The sequence below is a fragment of the Gavia stellata genome, chromosome 25 (assembly GCF_030936135.1).
Source record: "Gavia stellata isolate bGavSte3 chromosome 25, bGavSte3.hap2, whole genome shotgun sequence".
Classification (NCBI taxonomy): Eukaryota; Metazoa; Chordata; class Aves; order Gaviiformes; family Gaviidae; genus Gavia; species Gavia stellata.
This window is the reverse complement of record NC_082618.1, coordinates 4,374,719-4,394,993: the sequence shown is the minus strand read 5'-3', so window position 1 is coordinate 4,394,993 and position 20,275 is coordinate 4,374,719. Positions and strand designations below refer to the sequence as shown.

Below are 20,275 nucleotides of genomic sequence, written 5' to 3'. Positions count from 1 at the left end.
ACAGTGCCAAAGTCTCACACACACAGATCAAAAACCTCATCCAGACCCTGAGCCGTACGGTGGCCACATGACAGAAATAAAACATAGGATGCAGTACTTTGCTCTGAAGATCATCTTTCTTTTTCCTTTTCCAACGTGCCTCCCGATGGGATCACGCACCGCAGGGCAAAGAGCTCATCCAGCAATTGGCCACAATGACACGATGTCCCAGAACAGCACAAAAGACTTATCACAGCTGCTGCCCAAAGCCGACCCCCCGGGTGCTCGGACGCGGGACCCTCGCCTCCCGCCTTGGCTGTAACCCAGCCCGGTGCTTGGCCCCTGAGAAAGGAGTATAAAGTGCTCGTGGACAATCTCGCGCTGCCATCCCGGCACATCCTCCGCCGCCCATCTCGCATCGCTGCTTCCCTGCATGGGGAGGATCTGTCACAGCAGCCCCCGGATGCTAAAGGTCTTGCTGGAAAGACCTAAGTTTTATTTAAAAACTTTGAATATGCCAGGCAGCACCATCAAAATAAAACTAAAAAGGAAATAATTCCTAAACTCTGTTGTCAAAAAAGCAAGGATCCGGGAGGCTTTGCCCCTAAGCCGCCTTTTTTAACAAGCTCTTGGGCAAAACAGCCACCCACTGTCCATCTCCCTTGTATTGCACACAGTTGAACGCCGCGGTAAGACACAAGACCTGATCCCAAAGCGATGGTCTCGGCTTTGGGATCTGCAAGTTTGCACAAGAACATGCTCCAGCCTGTAAAAGCACCCAGCACACTGCTGGTGGCATACACGCAATAACTAACTACTCCATGATTTATCCCGACCCTTCACCGAAGCATAAAGGAAAAATAATTAGATCTACAGATATTTTTCTACTTCATTAAAATATTTGAACTATAAGCCCCTGTAATCAAAAAGCACGGAGTGAAACCGGTACTCCAAATAACTAAAGGATGGGGGAAAGAGAGAGATGTGGTCAACCATTCAGAAGGGGAAATGGGGATGTGTCAAAATGCTCCCTCCCAGCAAGGGGGATGCCTGCTCCAGGCATCCTTAGTGCAGGTTTCCTGCACTATTTTCTAGGTGGATCTAGAAGTTTACAATATAAAGGCAAATGCAATGTGCTGCTGCTGGAAAGGACAAGCCTTTGGCTGGGACACAGCTCTGTTTTCTCGCCCGCGGTGGCTTGGGTTTTGGTAACTCACAATTGCAACCCAACAACTGCACCAACAGACCGACATTGCTCTGGCATGCAGCAGCGCGGCATCTCCATCAACGATAAAATAACAGAAAATCAGCATCTCTATCAACAATAAAATAACAAACGCAGCATCTCTTCAAATAGCCTTTCTGTTAGCGGTTTCAGAAGGATGCCTGGTACAACCCCCCCCAGCTCTCTGCTGTCAGGTGAAAGCAAAATTTTCCAGCAGGAATTTAATAGCAAGTTAAAATTTCATGATTTCATCTCTGCTCTGAAACAGAGTGCTTTTTTAAAATTTTTTTTCCTTTTAGGTCTCCTTACATTAGAGACTCCCATCCATTATTCATCCATTATTCATTAGTGGGACCTTTACACAAGAAACTCTTCCACACACATACATATTTGGGTCAAATTAATAATCCTACACCAGACCTTAAGCCCAGGGAAACCACTTTAACTCTGGTGGTGCAATACGGAGTGTATGGACCAAGCAGGTCCCCACCTGGGGACCAAGGCCACCATGTCCCAGGGAGATGCCATCGGGCAGCCGAAAGCCTCGCTGGACCCTATGAGCGGGACTGGGATGCTCTGAATCCAAGCCAGGCTCTCCCAAACTGGTTTTCAGCTCCAGGGAAACACAGAAACAAATTCCTCTGAAGTCACCGACCTGTTACTGGATTAAATTCCCACTGGTTCTTTCCCTGCACAGAGAGCTGGAGATGATCTGTACTAGAACAAGGTGAAATCCACCCTTTCGGGGAAGTGCAAATCACACGTCTACGGCCTGAGTCTTACTGAAGGCTTAAGCAGTACCTGGGTCATGCCCTGCTCCTCTGCGCCAGGGTGAGTCTCATCCATGGTGAAAATCTTTAAGGAGGAATTGGTTGCCCCATGGGATCACCAATTAAATCAATTAGACATAACACGTTTGAAAAACAAAACTTCTTCAAGACAAAGTATAATAATATTAAAAAAAAAAATCAGCAACAATTTTCTAACCACAGAGTATCTATAAAGATCTTTTTAAAGAGCTCCATATTAAAATTCCTTGAATACATTATATATTAAATACAGTAACAACATTTCATGCAAGGTTTTCTGTACAATTAAATCAGCTCAGTAGTATAACAATTCTGTACATTCCCATTGGTCTGGGGGCTCTGCTCATCTTCAATGCTGGTGATGGAGAAAAGAAAGGAAGGATGATATTTGGCACCTACTGTACAGAGGAAGAGTAGCTCTTGCCCAGGCGAAAGAGAAACAGAAAAGCACTGGAAGCTCTTAAGAGGCAAAAAGTAAAAGAAAAAACCCAACAGCGAAGGAGCAAAACGCTATCCAAAACCCTGGCTCTGATGCTGTTGCTGGAATTTAAGAGAAAGGAAAGAGAGAGGGTCTGGCTAACTAAATATCATCAGGACGGATCATAGGGGAACGTGAGGAAAACAGGAGGGAGGATTTGGAGAGCTGGAGAAGCAATCACCCGCTATCAGCTCCTCAGCTGACACAGCTCAATGGAGAAAGATCAATTTACTGGATCCCAAAATCCACTCCTGACCCACAAACTCTCGCTGCAGCCTGGGTCACTCCTGCTGCAGAAAAATCCCAACGGGCTAAAATAAAGTTGGTGCCTTAGAAAAAGGGATGCCACGACAAACACTGCTCACGGAGAAGGACTACGTTATGTACAAGCATACATTCATTCCCGTCTCTAAGGCGGATCACCGGTGTCAAGGATGCTCTGTGCAAGACAGCGATGTCCTCCAAGGCAGAGGACATGAACTCATGGACATGTTCCTAAGGACTTAAGCTCTACTCCTGCTAGGGAAATAGTTAAAAATCAACCGAGTACAGAAAGCGTGACCAGGAGTGAGCGGTAGACATGAGGAATGCAAAGTTGGTCATCCCCATGCTTTGCTTTAAATGGTCGCCCCCACGAGGAAGAGGGCTACGGCTTAAATAGTGCACATGGGATCTAACAAAATGCTGGACGGAGGAGAACAGACAAGACTACGTCACGCTCTGGTGTCGGATGAGCCCGAGAAGGTGTGGGGCTCTGCACAACATGGGGATCAAACAGGACAGTGTGATAAATAGGGAGAATTTCACCTTCCACCACACGCACCCAGCCTCGACGTATTAACACACGTCCGTGAGATCCACACCGGCAGCGGTCGCACCTTGAAGCTATTTTCAGCTGCTGCAGCCTGCAGGCACAGTGGCTACCGGAGCAGAGCGCAGCAGCCGCAGCGATGCACCTACTGACAACAGAGACATCATCGAGGGTCGGCGACCCCAACCCATGGCCCCCTTGCCTCCCTCCTCTGCTCTCGCCCACCGCCAAGCCCTTCCCGGCCCCGTGAGCTGCCCTGGCGCATCCCACCAGGCTGGGGGACACAGCCTCCCCCCCGCGCTCAGCGTGTTGCCTGAAATCCCGACTCCCCCGCCTTGATGTCCCGTTAAGGACGCCTTGCCTGAGCTCACCCCGTCAGAGTGAAAATTGGAAAGAGGGTCTCAAATTTGGAATAAATCCCCAAGGAACCGCATTGCGACAACTCAGGTCCACACAGCTCCGTCCCCAACCCCTACGCCAGCTGGCCAGAAATTGCACTCTTATGTACAGGAAGAAGAAAGCTACGAAACAAAACAAAATCAGTATTTTTTCTTTTCGATGATTCACCCGCATTTGTCTGATAGTCGGACACATGCATGTCCTGCTGGCCTCTAGCGATGGTCACGCATGCAAGACTTCAGTCCGAGTTACGAGTTAGGGATCCTTTAGTTAGGAGCGTTTCCTTCGTGTCATTCATTTCTTGTCCTCTTCTCCTGAAACGAAGGGAAAAAAGAGAAGGAAAAGTATTGGTGAGGGTTCGAAAGCAACCCAGCTCCCTGGTTTTGTTATCAAGAGACGTTGCTCCTGGGCTGATCCCAAAAGGGACCTGGGATCCCGTCTGCACAGAGCTGGCCTGACTGCAGCTCCAGCAGCTCAGGCTGCACGAGGAGGAGGATGCTGGTCTCCGGGTGAGGAAGGGCTTGGCACGCTCAGCCCGTAGGAGGTAGGAAAAGGGATGAGTTGGAGCTGTGCAGGCAGGAACAGCGGGAAGGCAAGCAGGCAGGGATCCCTCATTATCGCTCCTAATGAGAGCATCAGGGAGCACCCAGGGAAAGGCAGTGGTGCAGAGAGGAGGAAGCTCACTGCATCCCACTGCCCATCCCAAAGCTCTGTCCCTGCTGCAGCCAGATCCATGGATACTGCTCCATGGGCTGGCAACAGTTACACAAACTCTCTCTACATTTACATCCATATAAGTCTGCAGAACAACTAGCAAGGGCCAATCTACCCGTTGCAGTCGCTGTCCCAGCCCCAGGGCTGCCCTCCTCCCTTCTCCCACCCTACTGATGGATGGGGTTGGACATGGAAGGTAACAGGCAACGCACGGCCCGAGGGAAAGCTACGGCGTTCAGCTTGAATGCGGTGTGAGCAGCCTTGAAACCCCTGCCAGAGCTTGACTCACACCAACTGGATCCCCAATTTTCAAGCAGTCGACAGCAGCATCCCCGACCCCCCGAGGCAGCAGCCACTCTTCAGCCCAGGGGTGGGAGAGACCCTGCTGCCAGCTCGGTCTGCCCAGAACATTTTTTTTTTTTTTTTTCTTAAAAAAAAAAACACCCACAAGGCAGCACTTTCTGAGAAGAGTTAGGAAAAAATCACTTATCGTGAATCTTTCAACCGTATTTCTCTATCTTTCATCGCTGCACACATCACCAAACACATGTCGCAGAGAACCGCTGTTACTGTGCTCTTGATAAATAGGGGTCCTGCCTGGGGTTACCAGCGAGGCTCAGCGCCCGCTGCCAACCCTGGTGCTGAAGCTTCCAGGGGAATTAATAAATAACAGGGGAGAGAGGGGAAAAAAAAAAACCTTTTTCACAACTTCTGCCAAAATTTCTTTCCAGCGCTGGCTGGAGAGTCCAGCTCTCATGTCCCGAGATAAAATTGATTGCTGCAATGGCAGCATCCCTCTGGATGACCTCCGCACCACGGGCTTCAGAGCGAAGCAGGGATGCTGGCAACCACGCTGCATTAAATCTCATTGCAATAATCAAAAATCCATCTCCTCTGCGTTGCAGGGGTGTCTCTTCAGCAGCTCTGCCAGCTAACAGTCCCCGCCAGGTAACACACCGGCAGTTATTTGCCAGCCACAGCGCTTCCCCTAAACGCTTCACCCTGTGGTTGTGCAAACAGGGGTGCGGCTGCACCGTACCATGGCCAGGGACAGGAAGGGGACACGGCTGCAGCGCCGACAGCGAGCATTTAACCATGGCAGATGTTCTTCAAAACATTACTCTCGGGTCTCTAAGTAACAGCCCCCCCTCCACGGCACAGAGCGAGTCGGGTGCTTCTCCCAGAACTGCAGCCAGCCGAGTGGTCCAGCACCCACTTCGCTTTAGTAGGACGCAGGTCCCCACATGCCGGTGTCTGGCTCTCCTCTCCGCACGCCGGTGACAGGAGCAGAGCCGGTGTCTGGCTCTCCTCTCCGCACGCCGGTGACAGGAGCAGGGGGGATGCGGGGACCTGTTTGCAGGAACGATGGGGCCGTTGCGATCCGTATGGATGCTGCCTCACACCAAGTTTCTCAGGGTTGTCACAGCACTTCAACCCTTGCAAACCTGCAACTGAACAACATGAGCTCATCTCCTACAAGATCCGATCCCCACCAGGACAGCCGAGGCTTTTGAGGAGGTTTCTCCTTATTGCTTTTGACTTTCCTCTTAACGGGTTCCCGTAAAAGGTGATGCTGGAGGGATGCAGGCTCCAGCTGCCAGCCTGGATCACTCCCTCCACCGAGGGAAACGCTGCAGCTCTCGCAGTTGTGAAAATTGCCCATCTCCCCCACCGCACCGGGGCACCCCGAGCTTCAGCCGAGACCCTGGACCGCAGGAGAAAACCGAAAGGGAAACCTTGCTCCCATCCCTTCGCAATACCAGGGCGGCAGCACCCAGAGCTTCCCTCTGCTCTTCCATTTCTAAAGCATGGCACATGCACACACATCATAAAAAACAAACCACGAGGGGTTGGGGTGGGGGGGGAAAGCAGCAAGGCAGCAGAGCTGTAGAATCCCATCTGGAGAGATTCCGGCACTGAAAGGTGCGGCGCCGCTCTCCTTCAGAGCATCCCACAGCTCAAGCGAACGACTTGGCCCGTGGGGACGCATTCCTCCTCCGGCGCCAGCGCCCAGCCAAGGTAGCTCCGCGCAGAGATTACCCTACAAGGGCAGCCACGGCCGCGGCCGCTCGCTCCCGGCTCTCTGCCGCTCCGGGGAGAGGGACGCCTGCCTCCTCCACAGGGAAAGCGGGCGGCTGCAGCAGCCCCTGTGCTCCCGGGGGGATTTTGGCGGCTGCCCTTGTCCCCAGGTGCGGGCGTACGGGCGAGATGAGGGCGAGCAGCTCCTTTTTGCTACGTGCTGCAGGGTTTTTGTGATGGGACACGGAGATTTGGGTCCCTGCAGATTTCAGGCCGTTTCGGAAGGATGCGGAGCCCCGGCTGGCCCTGGCAGGGAGCGTGACGCCCCTGTCACCACCGCACAGCCACCGCTGCCAGCCTCTCTCCTCGGGGAGGATGTTAAAGCATAAGGATGACACCGACTTTGCAGAGAAGAGGCCAAATCTTGGCAGCGGAGGTGCTCACCCAAGGGTGCAATCTCACCTGCACATCAGCTGCCGCGGCCGGAGGCTGCGGAGCACCATGCTGCCCGCCGGGGAGGGGACAGGAGGGGACAGGTACCCAGCGGTACGGCCACCACCTTGCAGGTCCTGCAAAATCATCCAGGGGCTGCCGTCCTCACCGGGCATAAAGACAAACGGCTGCATAAATGCTTATCTGCCACAAAACACGCCGAGACAATTCTTGTGCATCAAAACTTCTGATTTTCAGCGACGCGGCTGCTGTCGGGGCAGTGGCATAGCTATGTTGCAGAAAGCACCCCCTTCTTGACCTGCCCCTGCTTTTACCATGGCACGGGGGAGAAAGAGCACCCGGGCAGGGCCTGCTGCTTAACGTGCTGAAACCAAGTGAAACCACCACGGTGGCAACACCGACACCTGCGATGGGTTTGCCTTGAGGTGGTGAAGACGGGGAGGCCCAGGGATGGTGCAGGAAGGCAGGAGGGGAGCGGGGTGGCCGCGGCAGTGGGCTGACGGCGCACGGAGGGGCACGAGCACCGGGGTTATCTCAGTGTCCTGTCTGGATTTTATACCTTCTGAGAACCACTCAGAAAAGAGACTTCTGCAAGGTCTTGGCACAGATGCCTGGAAATCTTCCTCCTACGTGCCACGGGGCTCAGAAAGCAATACGCTTAAACGCACAGAGGATGGCAAATATTAAAAATACTAGGGGAAGAGGTCCTTGAGGGTGCTCAGCCCTTGTGAACCTGCCAGTGGGTATCCGTGTGACGGACACCTGAGAGGGCCTTGGAGAACATCTCCACGTTCCTGGCCAGAACATCTGCAGGTTGCACCAAGCCAACCTAGCTCAGCCGTGCACTTTCGCTTGCTGTCTCACACTCACATTGCCCCCCAAAACTGAGAGAGCAGAAACCTCAGAGGGGCCAGAGATGGATGAAGGCAGCGACACTGGCAAAGCATGCAAGATGAGAGGCTGGAAGTGACCGGGGTGATGGGGAGAGGAACGTAAAACACTGAGACCATGGTGAAAACTGAAGAGTCTCAGCTTTCTGCCGCTTCAAGGACAAGGAAAATCCAGCGTAATGGAAACACGACTTATCTGCATCTGATCAAAGGAGAAAATTTTCCATGCAAAACCTGAATCAGCAGAACTCACGGCTAGACATTTGCATCCCTCAACTGAACACCCTTGGCCATCCCTCAGATTTTGGCCTCAGAAAGTCCCACGCTGGAGACCAACCCCGACCATTGCCCTGCAGAGGCCAAGCAGTAGCCTGACCCCCCCGGCCAAAACTGCCATGCAGACGGCTGCTTCACGGGCTTTTTAGACCTTATTTTGAAGCAAAACACAGAGGGCAGTGTGGGAAAGGAGACCCTATCTGGGTATGGGGTCCCTGGGCTCCATTATCGGCTGGTTTTTTTTTTTTTCAAGCCACATTCACCCAGACATGGTCCAAGCAGGTCCCCACTACACATGAGCAAGACTTTGGAGGAAGCACAGGAATACGGCATTCAGGGATGAGACACGTAAGAAAGCCAACCCTTGCTCTGGAGTCCTGCAGGTTTTCAACTGGTGCTCCCCGCTCCACGTGTGTCTTACCGTCCTGAGAATGCCTGGTAAAAAAAATCACAATACCACATTGAAAAGTGGCTTTCTGAGGTTTTTTTGTTTGCTTTTCAAACCCCAGAGGAATTAGGAAGATGCAGGATTTCAATTATTTCTTTCAAATGTGATGATTGAAGCATGATTTTGCCCTGTAGCCGTGACTGAATAGCTGCATGGGAAACCCTTGCTGGATGAGACACAGAGCGACCCGTGAGCATCAGCAGCACCGTGACCATGGGGATGAGGGCGGCTCAGAGGATCCAGCACGTCGGGAGCATGGCATGGGAGGAGGAAACACTCTGCACTGGTATGATGGGACTTGAAAGGATCGTACACTTGCCAGAAACCCCACTGTGCTCGGAGCTGTGCTGGCAGAGCCAAAGAAAAGCCTCTCCTCCAACAGCCCTGAGATTTATAGAGAAATGCAAAGTGTGGGAGAAAGAAAGACTCATCCCCAGATCACAGATGGTGAAGTGAAGACCGAGGGCATGCATGAGATGCAACAGCCAGGAATTAAACCAGCTCTCCTACGCCCCAGCCCAGTGCCGTGCCATAAAACTGCTGCTACAGGCTCGTAATTGTATGATAAAACAAGCCTGGGTGATGCAAAGCACCTATCGTTCTGTTGAGAGATGGATTAATTAAATAAAAATAAGCTAGAAACAATTTCTATCTGGTCTGTGAAAATAGGAGCCCCTGCACCTCCATTTGTCAGCAGAGGCTTCACTGAGTGATCGCTGTGGTTATGCACCAGCTCACCGCAGAAAGAAAAGCTGACCTGAGCACCTCCAGTGCGCCGGGAGCCAGCGATGGGGAGTGCAACCAGTTTGTGATTCTTTCCTGCTTGCAATAATTGCCCGTCCCGCGTTTCCAGCTTTTTGCCTCGTTCTGCTCCATGAGAAACCAAATAGGGCTGTTACAATACCCCAAATCCCTTCCTGCCAGGGCTAGACAGAGCTGCCTTCAGCCCTGAAATGGAAGAGTGGCTTCGCACTTTCTTGGGTCATTATTAAAGGGTGGAGGCAAAAGGAAGGGGTTTTCTAGGACGCCGGTTGCTTAAGGGGAGAAAAAAGGTTTGAGCAAGGTGATGCTGTGGAAAGACATCCAGTCCCCACACTCAGTTCGCTCATCTGCCCCCCAAGGGCCACTACATCTTCCCCAGGCAAAGGACGGCGTCTCTCCTGCCCTTCTCCCTGTTATCACTGTCGGGGCAAACACACCCTAAAAAATGAATCAAATCTGTTCTCCTGGAGAGGGGCCAGCCCCATGGCAGGCAGCCACGGCCCCGCAGCCACCCCCGGGAGAACCTGCAGGTTTAACTCAGCGCCGAGATATCACCCACAGCAACAGCTTTTGCAAGAAATGAAAGAAAAGATATCATCTCTTTGGAGAGCTGCCTAAACACATGCTGTGATTTACAGCACGCAGCCCAGGAGCACATGGGAACCGCTGCCCCGCTGTCACAGGAGCTGCTTCTCCTCCGCGTGTGCCACAGGACAGATCCTGAGAGGTGCCGGCCAAGGGCAACCCCATTAAAAACAGTTTATAACACGTTCAGATCTCATTTGATCTTATAATAAAGATAACAAATACAAGATAAGGACGGCCATAGAGGGGTGGAAAATCGAGGGAAAAAAATGAAGGATTCCTGTTAGAAACCAGTGTTTGATTTGTTTTGCTTTATAAGAGAAGGGATCCAGTTCCCAGAGGTTTGAGAGGAGGTGGATAAACACACGTGGAAGATTTATCTAGTGCTCCAGCTCCTAAGGGTGTATTTCAAGCAGATGTAAGTACCAACTGCTCTGCCTGGCGCGGCACCCGGGAAGGAAGGGGGTAGGAGAAAAAGTCCCTTTTTCACAGCAAAGGTGGATGAACATGCAGGTGCGGAGGAGGTGAGCGAGGTGTCCGCGAAGCCACCACGAACCCCAAGCAAAGTGCCACGGAGCAAACATAACCCAGTGTGGTGCAGACCATGCTCACCGTCCAGGTGGTTGCGGGAAAGGTACTTGAGTCCTTCGTCCAGCAGGATAACGGGCAGGGAGATTTTCATTACAACCACCCACTGCGGCCAGCTCAGGGGGGTTACCTGGAAGATGAGCTGCAAGGCAGAAAGGATTGGACATGTCAATAGGGAAGGAGGTGGGATTTTTCCTGTTTGTTTTAAAGGTCAGGTTGTTGTATGGTACAGGTTGAGAAAGGGTCATCCCAGGTACAAGGAGGGAGGATCCAGACAGCCCAAAGAACAGGATTTCTTCAAGGTCTGTCATGATTCCAAGGTGGCTCTTGGCCAAGATCAGCCAAAACCCATGTCCTTCATCCATACCCCTCTGCATTGCTTATAAGGAGGGCTTCTGACTTAAGCAAAGGCTCACTGGCGCAGGGTGTCTCCTGGTCCCCATGTTGGTTTGAGTCACAGGACCTGGTCCTGAGGGTATGCACTGGGGACAACCATCCCAGAAGTTTCCAGACCCAAAGACTGCTCCAGGGATGTCCTCGCCCACAGGAGGAGGCCCCTGGGCTGCGCGCGGAGGTGGCAGAAGGCACTCACAGGCATGGGCTTGACGTAGAGGATGAGGAAGTGCAGCGCCATGGACATGACGATGGCCCCCAGCAGCCAGATGTTGAGCCACGGTGGCATCCGCAGCAGCGACTGGTTTTCAGAGACGCTGCAAAAGCGAGGGGACAGCGTTAGTCCCATAACCTCCCGCTCCCTGCGCCTGCCCGAGCTGGGGGTTCCCACTCCTCTCCAAGGTACAGGGCTGTATGCTATAGTCCTTCTCTTCCAGATGGTTTAGCTTCAGGCTTTGCTGCCGTTTGCATCTGGACACCCATCTCAATGCAACCAGCCATGCATGGATTAGGTCCGGTCATTAACAAGGCCAAACTGCTAACAGATGCGGATCCAGTCCTTCTTCCACCACTATCGACAGCAGCACACTGGTTTGGAGGAGCTTATTTATGGTGTCCCCCTGCAAGGACGCTCCAAATGGCTCCGCTGAGTCAAAGCAAAGCCCTCAGCCCACCAACGGATGTTCAAAGAAATCCTACACGAAATCAGTCATGCAGAGAGCATACAGAGCAATCCTGCGGCCACCCTACCTGTTCAGGGCGTTGCACATTTCGATTGTCACCAGCACAGACAGAGCCATCGTGGTCGGGTATCGGGACTCGAAGATCTCACAGTCGACTCCTTCAAAGATGGGGTTGTCCTCAGTGCACCTCATGAAGTTCCTCTGTCGGCACAGCAAACCGCTGGTAAGTACATGGCAGAGCAGCAGTGTAGGAAAGGCAGGAAAGAGGAGGAAGAGGTCGACTGGTTGGGGGCACATTGTGAACCTTGATTATTGGGGTGCTGTTAAATATCCCACAGTTCAGAGCAACTGGTATAACTGTCTAGAACGACCCAGCTTCTGCTGCGGTTGGGGCTTTGGGGTTATGCTGGATAGTGGCTTAGAGATTTTCACGTGCAGTTAATAAGGTGTTTGAGCACACACGCGTCTCCATCAAGAATACATCTTCCGTTGGACATGACATTGGGGTGTGATGGCACCCACTTTCCCACCAGAAAGACCTACAGCAATGTAAAAACTGATCCCTTTCAATGTGGGATCAGATATAGGAGCTACTTTCAGCTTCTTTGAATCAAGTTTTTCCCACCATGTTGTTTGCTGGCAGAAACAAGGCTGGAAACATGAGCCTGAGGGAGAGAATTTGCTTTTATTTTAATTATTGTCTTCTCCACCAGGAATTTCAGAACACTACAACAACCACTGAAGAAAGGAGGTAGAGGAAAGACCCCCAACACCTGAACCCGTGCCCTCACCCATCTGCTCAACCCATCGACCCGTTCACCTCCCAACTCACCAGCTGATGGAAGGAGACCTGCGGTCCCTCGGCGTCGTACAAGAACCACCAGGTCGCTGCGCCCACCGTGGCCAGGCCCACGTACACTGCGGCCGAGAGAGACACCCTTACCCCCAGCACCCGGCAAGGAGCCCCCTACCCCGTGGCACCCCATGCCCATCCTTGTCCTCCGCCCACCGGCACTCGCGGGAGCTCACCTCCGATGGCCAGGTAGCGGAAGAAGAGCCAGCCACTGATGAGGGGCTCCTTGGGGTTGCGGGGCAGCTTGTCCATGATGTCCAGGTCGGGGGGGTTGAAGCCCAGCGCAGTGGCCGGCAGCCCATCCGTCACCAGGTTCACCCACAGCAGCTGCACGGGGATGAGAGCCTCCGGCAAGCCCAGGATGGCTGTCAGGAAGATGCTATGGGGAAAATCCCAGAGATGCCAAATTAGATGTGCTCTGGGGCACCAGAGAAAGTGTCTGTGTTGTGCAAGGGGAGAGCGAGCAGCCACCCTGGATCCAAATACCCCAAACTGAATATTCACCCAAAGTACTGCAGACGAACCCGCAGCCCCTGAGTCAGGAACCTGAAGTCCAGGACTGAATTTTTGCAGCTAAAATTTGTTTCTGTTGCTATTAAAATTTGCATAGCAGCCAAAACCCAACCATTGATGTCCCCACGGCCACGCGGGTTCCCAGCACAAACACCCCTGCTGAAATGCAAGGGTAAAAGATGCCCAAGTGATCCCAAGGCTGTGCCCACATTGCTGAGGACAGCACTGATTTACTGGGAGGGATGGGCAGGGACAGGGACAGGGAGAGCTGCCTAGGACCTGATGCAAAGTGCATCGGTGCGACCTGGTGACAACAGCCCGTGCGCAAATATCTGCGCCTGTCTTAGATGCTGGCATGGGCTTAAATAGGCAATGCATTAACCAAAGAGCTCCTGGGGGATGGCGTGATTATAAAACTACAAAAGAAAAATCCCCCTGCCCCTGGGGAATGAGACAAGGCATAGCTGTTCCGTGTGGTACCCGGGGTTACAATTTTGGGCACCGCATGCTGTCAGGAGCAGGGGACACGGACAGGACTGCAGGGCTCCTGCCCCAGGGGATGTGTCCCCACCACTGCTCTCTGCAATGTGGTGCCTGGTGCAGGGGGCTCTCACCAAACGACCTCCCCAACGTTGGAGGAGATGAGATAGCGGATGAACTGCTTCATGTTGTTGTAAATGGCCCTCCCCTCCTCGACGGCGGACACGATGGTGGAGAAGTTGTCGTCGGAGAGCACCATCTCGGCAGCTGACTTGGCGACGGCCGTGCCCGACCCCATGGCGATGCCAATCTCTGCTTTCTTCAGGGCTGGGGCGTCATTGACGCCATCACCCGTCTGCACAAAGCCATGATTAACGGGGTACAAACGATTGGGCTGGGCAGAGAGGAGGGGACTGGGGGGGTGCTGGGGTGTCCCTGGGGGACTCACCATGGCAGTGATCTCGTGGAAGGACTGGAGGTACTCGACAATGCGCGACTTGTGCGCTGGCTCCACGCGGGCAAAGCATCGCGCGTTGCGGCACGCCTGCTGCTGCACCTCGGGGGGCAGCTCGTCAAACTCCCGGCCTGTGTAGGCTTTGCCAGCCACGTCCTCGCTCTCCGAGAAGATGCCGATCCTGCGGCAGATGGCCACCGCCGTGCCCTTGTTGTCGCCGGTGATCATGATGACACGGATGCCAGCCTTGCGGCACATCTCGATGGAGGTGGTGACCTCCTTGCGGGGAGGGTCCAGCATCCCCACACAGCCCACGAAGGTCAGGTTGTTCTGGGGGGACAGCCCGAGACCCACATTAATCCCCAGGGATGCAGCCACTTCTCTCCCTGCTGTGAATCCACCCTGGACACAGGGATTTCCCCTGGGAGGAAACTTTCAGGAGGTTTCCTACCAACAGCCCCATGGATGCACCCTATAGCCCCAATGCAATGGGATTCTCCTGTCCCCTCTGCTGCTCCTCACATCTTTTCACTTCGCTCCCCTCCTCCCCATCCTCCTCGGTGGTCCCCAGGCCCCTCTCAGCGGTCACCCCACGGGGATGGATGCCCAGTGGAACTGGGCTGTTGGCCTCAGGACCAGCCCCGCTGCATGCAGCTCTGCACCCAGGTTTGCAGAGGAGGAGCTGAGCCATTGCACTGCCTCATGCCTATGGCAAAACCAGAGAGAAAATACTGCTGGAACAGCTGGAAGTGGGTGGGAAAACTTCAGGAATAAGGAAAAAAGCTCCTAGAGAAAGCCCCCGTGCCGTACCTCATAGTGGACAAAGGTGGTGGAGTCATGCAGCTGCATGGTCTCCCTGCGGGCGGGCGTGTCGTGGGTGGCCAGGGCCAGGCAGCGCAGCGTGTCGATGCCCATACCCCAGTCCCGGATCCTGCCCAGGATCTTCTCCCGCACCTGGGCCGTCAGCGGGACCCTGGCAGTGCCCACACGGACGTGGGTGCAGCGCTCGATCACACTTTCCGGGGCGCCCTGGGGAGAAGCGGAACACTTAGGAGCTGGAACGAACTTGGAGGATGAGCATCTCTTGCCAGCACCGAAGGAAACGCCGGAGGGAGGGAAGGCACCAAGTTTGGGCAAAGGAGAAGGCAATCTCCCCAAAACTCCAGCACACACATCCCGGCACGGCGGCTCAGCGCGCTAGATGGCAGCCTCCCACCGAGCGCACGGGGACCGCAGCCGGGAAGGACGAACCCGCGTCAGGTCACCAGACGGCAGGATCTGCTCTGCGGAGGATCCGTCTGACTCCTGCAAAAACTACCCATCGGCCCGGGATACTCCTGCAAAAACTACCCATCGGCCCGGGATACTCCCGCCCTGCAGATCCCCTCTCAGACTTGGAGGGGATTAGGGCCATAAGTCTCCGCCGAAAAAATGCGCTGCCTGCGGGATGCTCAGCAGATGCTTGCGATGCCTTTGCGATTCAGGAAAACATGTCCTTTAGCATCACAGCACCTCACCCCGTCCCTTCTGACCTTACAAAGGACCCCCGACATTGCTTTTTAATAGAAAACTTGCAACCCTTCTATTGCTCCTCTTAAAAAACCTGCCCAGGACCGGCAGGGCCATAGATGCGGTGGCTCCAGAGGGTCCCAACCTGACCTGGAGGACAGAGTTCACCCACCCAAAAGATCTCCCAGTGGGAATAACAATATAGAAATCTTCTTGGAGTCAGTGGTGGTGGGGAAATTCCTGCCACACCTCTTCTCTTGGGCAGAAAATGCCCTTTAAAACACTTTGATTTCTGGTTACAACAGAAAGGTGGACATTGCCCTTTGGGCATTACTGGTGTCCGGAGGGTCCAAGCCTTTAATCAAGGCGAGCACCCAAGTTTTGCACAGGGGCAGTTCTCCCCTGACTCCAGCACCAGCACACTCAGCACCTTTTCCTCCCTCTAAATTGTTTCACCTCCTTTTTTTTCAGTAAGGGCCAAATCCTGCTGGGGTGTGCAGGCGAAAGGAGGACCCTGCAGGGTGCTGATGACCTTCTCCCCTACCTTGACAAACATCTTGCTGCCGGTGGAGTTGTGGCCGGGGCCGGTGGGCGTGCAGTACACCGACATGGACTTGCGGTCGCGGGAGAATTCCAGGGTGCACTCCTTCCTCATCAGCTGCTTGATCACCTGCGGCGACAGCACGGGGCTGAGCTGGGACGTGCTGGGGACAGCCCTGGGGCTGAGCCAGGACATGCTGGGGACAGCCCCGGGGCTGAGCCGGGATATGACAGGGACACAGCAGCCAGTGCTCTCCGCCTCGGCTAACAGCCCTGCTAAGCCGGCACAGCACCGGTGATGGGAGGAGAAAGGCAAACACAGGAGCCAGGAGGGATGAGACAGTGCAAAAAGCAAAAGGAGCTTTTCCTATGCAATTTTTCAGGAGAATTTTAACCCCTCAACTACACCATTAGCTGCCCAAGCCTGTGGCACATACCAGTCCCTGTGCTGTGCCAGACCTTTATTTTATTAACCCCCGGGATGCCAAAGAGCTGCTGCAGCCTGAGATAAAGCCCCGTTTGCCAGAGAGGTGGGGGAGACTTTCCCCCCATTGGGCTCCAGCTGCACTGCAGGGAGGGGAATTGCATCCCACTCATTACAGTCGAGGGGTTTGTCCTGATCCTGCACCCACAGGGGCAGTGGGAGTGGGAGCACCAACATCTCCTGAGGCCGGATTGGTTCCCATCAAATTAAGCATCTCCACAGCTGAGAGTCTAATTAGGCTCATTTCAGGACACGCTAATTACCCCAAGGACTGCCAGCTAAGCAGTAACAATCACTCACTCACATGGTCCCTGCAGGTTTGCAGGGTGAGGACAGAGCAGGGGCTGCCCCAGCGCACAGACCCACGGGCAGTGCCCGCAGACAGGCTGCTGCACCCCAAAACCCCACCACAAACCAGGCTCTACTATCGCTACTAATTAATAATTTAAGGAGCCAAACGCTTAGCAAGATAGCAACCAGTCCTCCTCAGACCGCTCCCCCTCTCGTGCATCCACATCGGCATCACGGCGGCCGAGCCCGGCTCCTGGGGGGATGCATCTTGTCCCAAAAAAGCCATGTAAAGAGCACAGCATCTGCAGCTGACCCAAAGTATTTTCCAGAGAGGGCAGCGGGGACATTGATGCCAACCTCGCTCTGCATGGCTCAACTGCTTATACGATTATTACTTTATTGCCAGAATTATTTTATTTTTTGTTGCTTGTGACAGGGACACAAACAGCTTTTTGCACAGGACTTTTACAGCAACTTAAATCTAAATAAATCAGCAAAGGGGGCAAAGGAAAAGAAAACTCTTTTTGGGGTAAAACCTTGCAAGTTCAAAGTTAAAAGGATGCTCCTACTACAGCGAAGCTGCCAGTGGGAGGTGGAGAGATGTGCCAAGGGGATTTGCCCAAGCAAAACGTGGGTGGCCAGCAGATACGTTCGCTGCCTATAGAGACACTGAACAAACACCAAGTGACTCTCAAAGGCCAAACCCAGCACAGGGTACAGCTGCAGTGACCACACGTAGGTGGGAAGTTTTGTGCCCACAAAAGCAGTGCCATCCCCGCTGGGCATTGCTCAGCGCAGCAGCAAGGACACCTGGGAGCAGCCAGCCGCTGCGGAAACCCCAAAATCCCACCAGAGACTTCAAAACACAGAGCCACTAGAAGCAAAAATTAAGAAGCAGCGAAGAGACACTGCCAGGAGACTCCAAGGAAGGTTTTTTTGTCCCTGCCCAAACACAAGAGTAAGGAGACCAGCACCGGCGACCGAACCCAGCCTGGCATCTGAGCGGCAGAGCAGCGATGGGCTCGTGTAACGAAGCAGCTGCCAGACTGATGTACAGCTGGGAAATTCCATCTCCCTCATCAGAAAGGGGTCAGGGGATTTATTACGACCTGCTCGGACCTATCTGGGGAATAAATGACAGAACAGAGAGCCCTTCCTTTGAGCAAGCAAAGACATTATAAGATCTAACAGCATGGTACCAAAGCTGAGTAAATCTAGACATGAAATAAAGTGTATTTTCACCAGGAGGACAGGGAAACGCTGGAGAGCTGGAGCAGTGGAATAGCTAGCAGGGGATATTTTCACATCAAAAATAGATGTTTCTAAAAAGCAAGCCTCGCTCAGGCAGGCATGACTCTGGGGGACGGGGTTTGGTTCACGCTATGGAGAACGGCTGCTCAGTGCAAACCAGGCACCTAAAGATCTCCAAACCTCCTTATCTGCAGCCGGAGCTCTGGACATCACTGAGAGGGTCTCTCCCGGCTAAGCAGGGACTGGGCTGAGTTTGACCCTTGGGCGTGACCTGCTCTGACGCTCCAGATGGACCCAGGTCCCCACCGCCCCGTCATCAGCCCCCCCAGGGCCATTGCACTGTCTGCTCCACAAACAGCCCCCTGCAAGCCAGGAAATTGCGTCCTTGTGGCAGATCAGTCCCTTAGATCATCGCAAGTGGTTATTGCTCAAGTAACAGTCGTCCTAAAGCTCTCCTCTCCCTCCCGTCCCCCCCCGCCCCCAGAGCTCACAGGGGCCTCCCCCCGACTCACTGAATTGCAGGCGTTGGCTCGCTCCACCTTGGAGAGTTTGCTGGTGTCGGTGTTGAAGACGTTCATCTTCTCCACCAGGCACGTCAGGGCTGTTTCGGTGGCTTCCCCCACCTTCTCATAGACTTTTTTGGACTAGAGGGCAGGAAAAAAAAAAAATAAAGCAGTTTAAGTTTTAGAGCACGTCTTCTACCTGCCACTCTGACCAAGGACGCTGTACCACTGCGCCATCCCGGGGCTCCCAGAGCATCGCCCTCGGCCGGGCTGAAGCCAGGGCGGGGGATCCCAAGGGGCAAACCTCCACTGGCTTTGCCCCGAAGTGGTCTGCAGCGAAGGGAAGAGCATCGCCGGTGCCCTCCACCCCGCCCCAGCCCCGGTGCCCCCCGCACCTCGTTGTAGTCCAGGGAGGAGTCGTTGCAGAGGGCGCAGATGGTGGCCAGCTCCACCAGCCCGTCGTACCGCCCGCACTGCACCGGCTGCTCGTCCTTCAGGCTGCGGGGAGAAAACAAACCCCCAAAGCCTTACACCAGCTTACACCTTCAAATATTACTCAGCTTCTCCTACATATCCCTTGTAACATTTTCTGAGAAGAGGGAGAAGGAGCCCAGTGAAAGCCATGGCAATAAACACTTGGGTTCACATCTTGTGCTTTACCAAACGGGGCAGGACTAGTTGCAAACAAAATATCTCAGGAGGCAAATAAACTCTGGAAGTGCCTCAGAATAAAGGGGGCTGCAGAGCTCAGAAGAGCATCGGACCTGAAAGCAGGGGCTGTCAAAAGGCTGATGATGAAGACGATGGATGAGAAAAAGGGCGAAGAAATTCAAGTTAATATTCACTCCCCCAGAGGTTTCCAGTTGCTGGGGATCCAGAGGAGCTGTAGGACCGGCAGCAAGTCCCTTCTCCTCCCCGTGATGCTGCTTCGCACTCCGGAGAGCCAAAGGGCACCCAAGGGAGCAGTTTAAGAACAGCAGACAAATTTAACAACTGCATTGCTGTGGCTGTTTCCAAGCGAGCAGCAAACCGTGGCCTTTGCTTCCTAAACAGCAGCTCTTTGCTATGTAAAGGAGCACAAACGTCTCTGGAAAGGAGCAGCCCTGAACACCCCAGTCAAGCCGGACGCTGCTTCTCGCCCGCTGCCCGGTTGCAGAAACAGCAGCGGTGGTTTTCAGGGGAAATAAAAACTTTTCCCAACTCCAGGAGAGGTAACTGTGGGTTAGAGCTGTATAAACCCAGCCGGTCATCTGCTTGCTGGAAAAATAATTTGTCAGGCATTTATTAGGATCAGTTTATTCCACTGCTGGTTCCCAATGGAAAGAACATTTTGGAGCCCTTGTTACAGCTCAGGAGCGGAAAAGAGGGAGCGGCCAAGAAAATGTGAAAAATCCGTTTGCTGAGGGATAAGAAGCCGCGCTGGGCTGCGAGCGGGCAGGGGGGAGCCGCTGCCGCCTGCCCAGGGGATGCTGCCCAGCCCCGGCTCGTGGGCAGGGGGAAGGCAGCGGGTGGAAGAGGGAGCCTGCAGGCACTCTGCGTTGAGTTTTGATGTTTGGGAAGGTGGAAATAGCTGGGATGGCTTTTGCATTGTGTGATCCCCTGGAGAGAGCTGGGAAGGGATGGGGGGGGTACGTCCCCATCGACGGCTGTCCCCGCACAGAGCCGGGTGAGACCCGCACGCCGGGAAAGGCGTCAGCAAAGGTGCTGCTGGATGGGTGCTGTGCAGGGACGTGAGCGAACCCAAGGTCAGGCACGTAATATCCCCCACGCTGAGGCCAGGTCAAAGCAAAACAAGCATTGCAGTCCCGCCAGCCCCAGGGGAATGGGGGGCGTTTCTCTCCGTCACACCTAAGCGAGCCCTCGCATCCCCTCCAGTGTGCAAAGG

General features: G+C 53.9%; 1 protein-coding gene across 1 annotated transcript in view; it reads right to left on the bottom strand.

The window, feature by feature from the left end:
- Positions 1-3,951: 3,951 nt before the first annotated feature.
- The window catches only part of ATP2A3 (ATPase sarcoplasmic/endoplasmic reticulum Ca2+ transporting 3), a 54,811-nt gene continuing 38,487 nt past the window's right edge, over positions 3,952-20,275 (bottom strand). The window contains 14 exon segments of the mRNA XM_059829080.1: positions 3,952-4,015; positions 8,416-8,472; positions 8,475-8,488; positions 10,461-10,578; positions 11,029-11,146; positions 11,580-11,713; positions 12,345-12,430; positions 12,542-12,744; positions 13,493-13,713; positions 13,807-14,142; positions 14,623-14,841; positions 15,866-15,991; positions 18,400-18,531; positions 18,786-18,888. Of these exon segments, the coding sequence (XP_059685063.1) occupies positions 3,992-4,015; positions 8,416-8,472; positions 8,475-8,488; positions 10,461-10,578; positions 11,029-11,146; positions 11,580-11,713; positions 12,345-12,430; positions 12,542-12,744; positions 13,493-13,713; positions 13,807-14,142; positions 14,623-14,841; positions 15,866-15,991; positions 18,400-18,531; positions 18,786-18,888 (1,891 nt within the window). The 3' untranslated portion in view covers positions 3,952-3,991.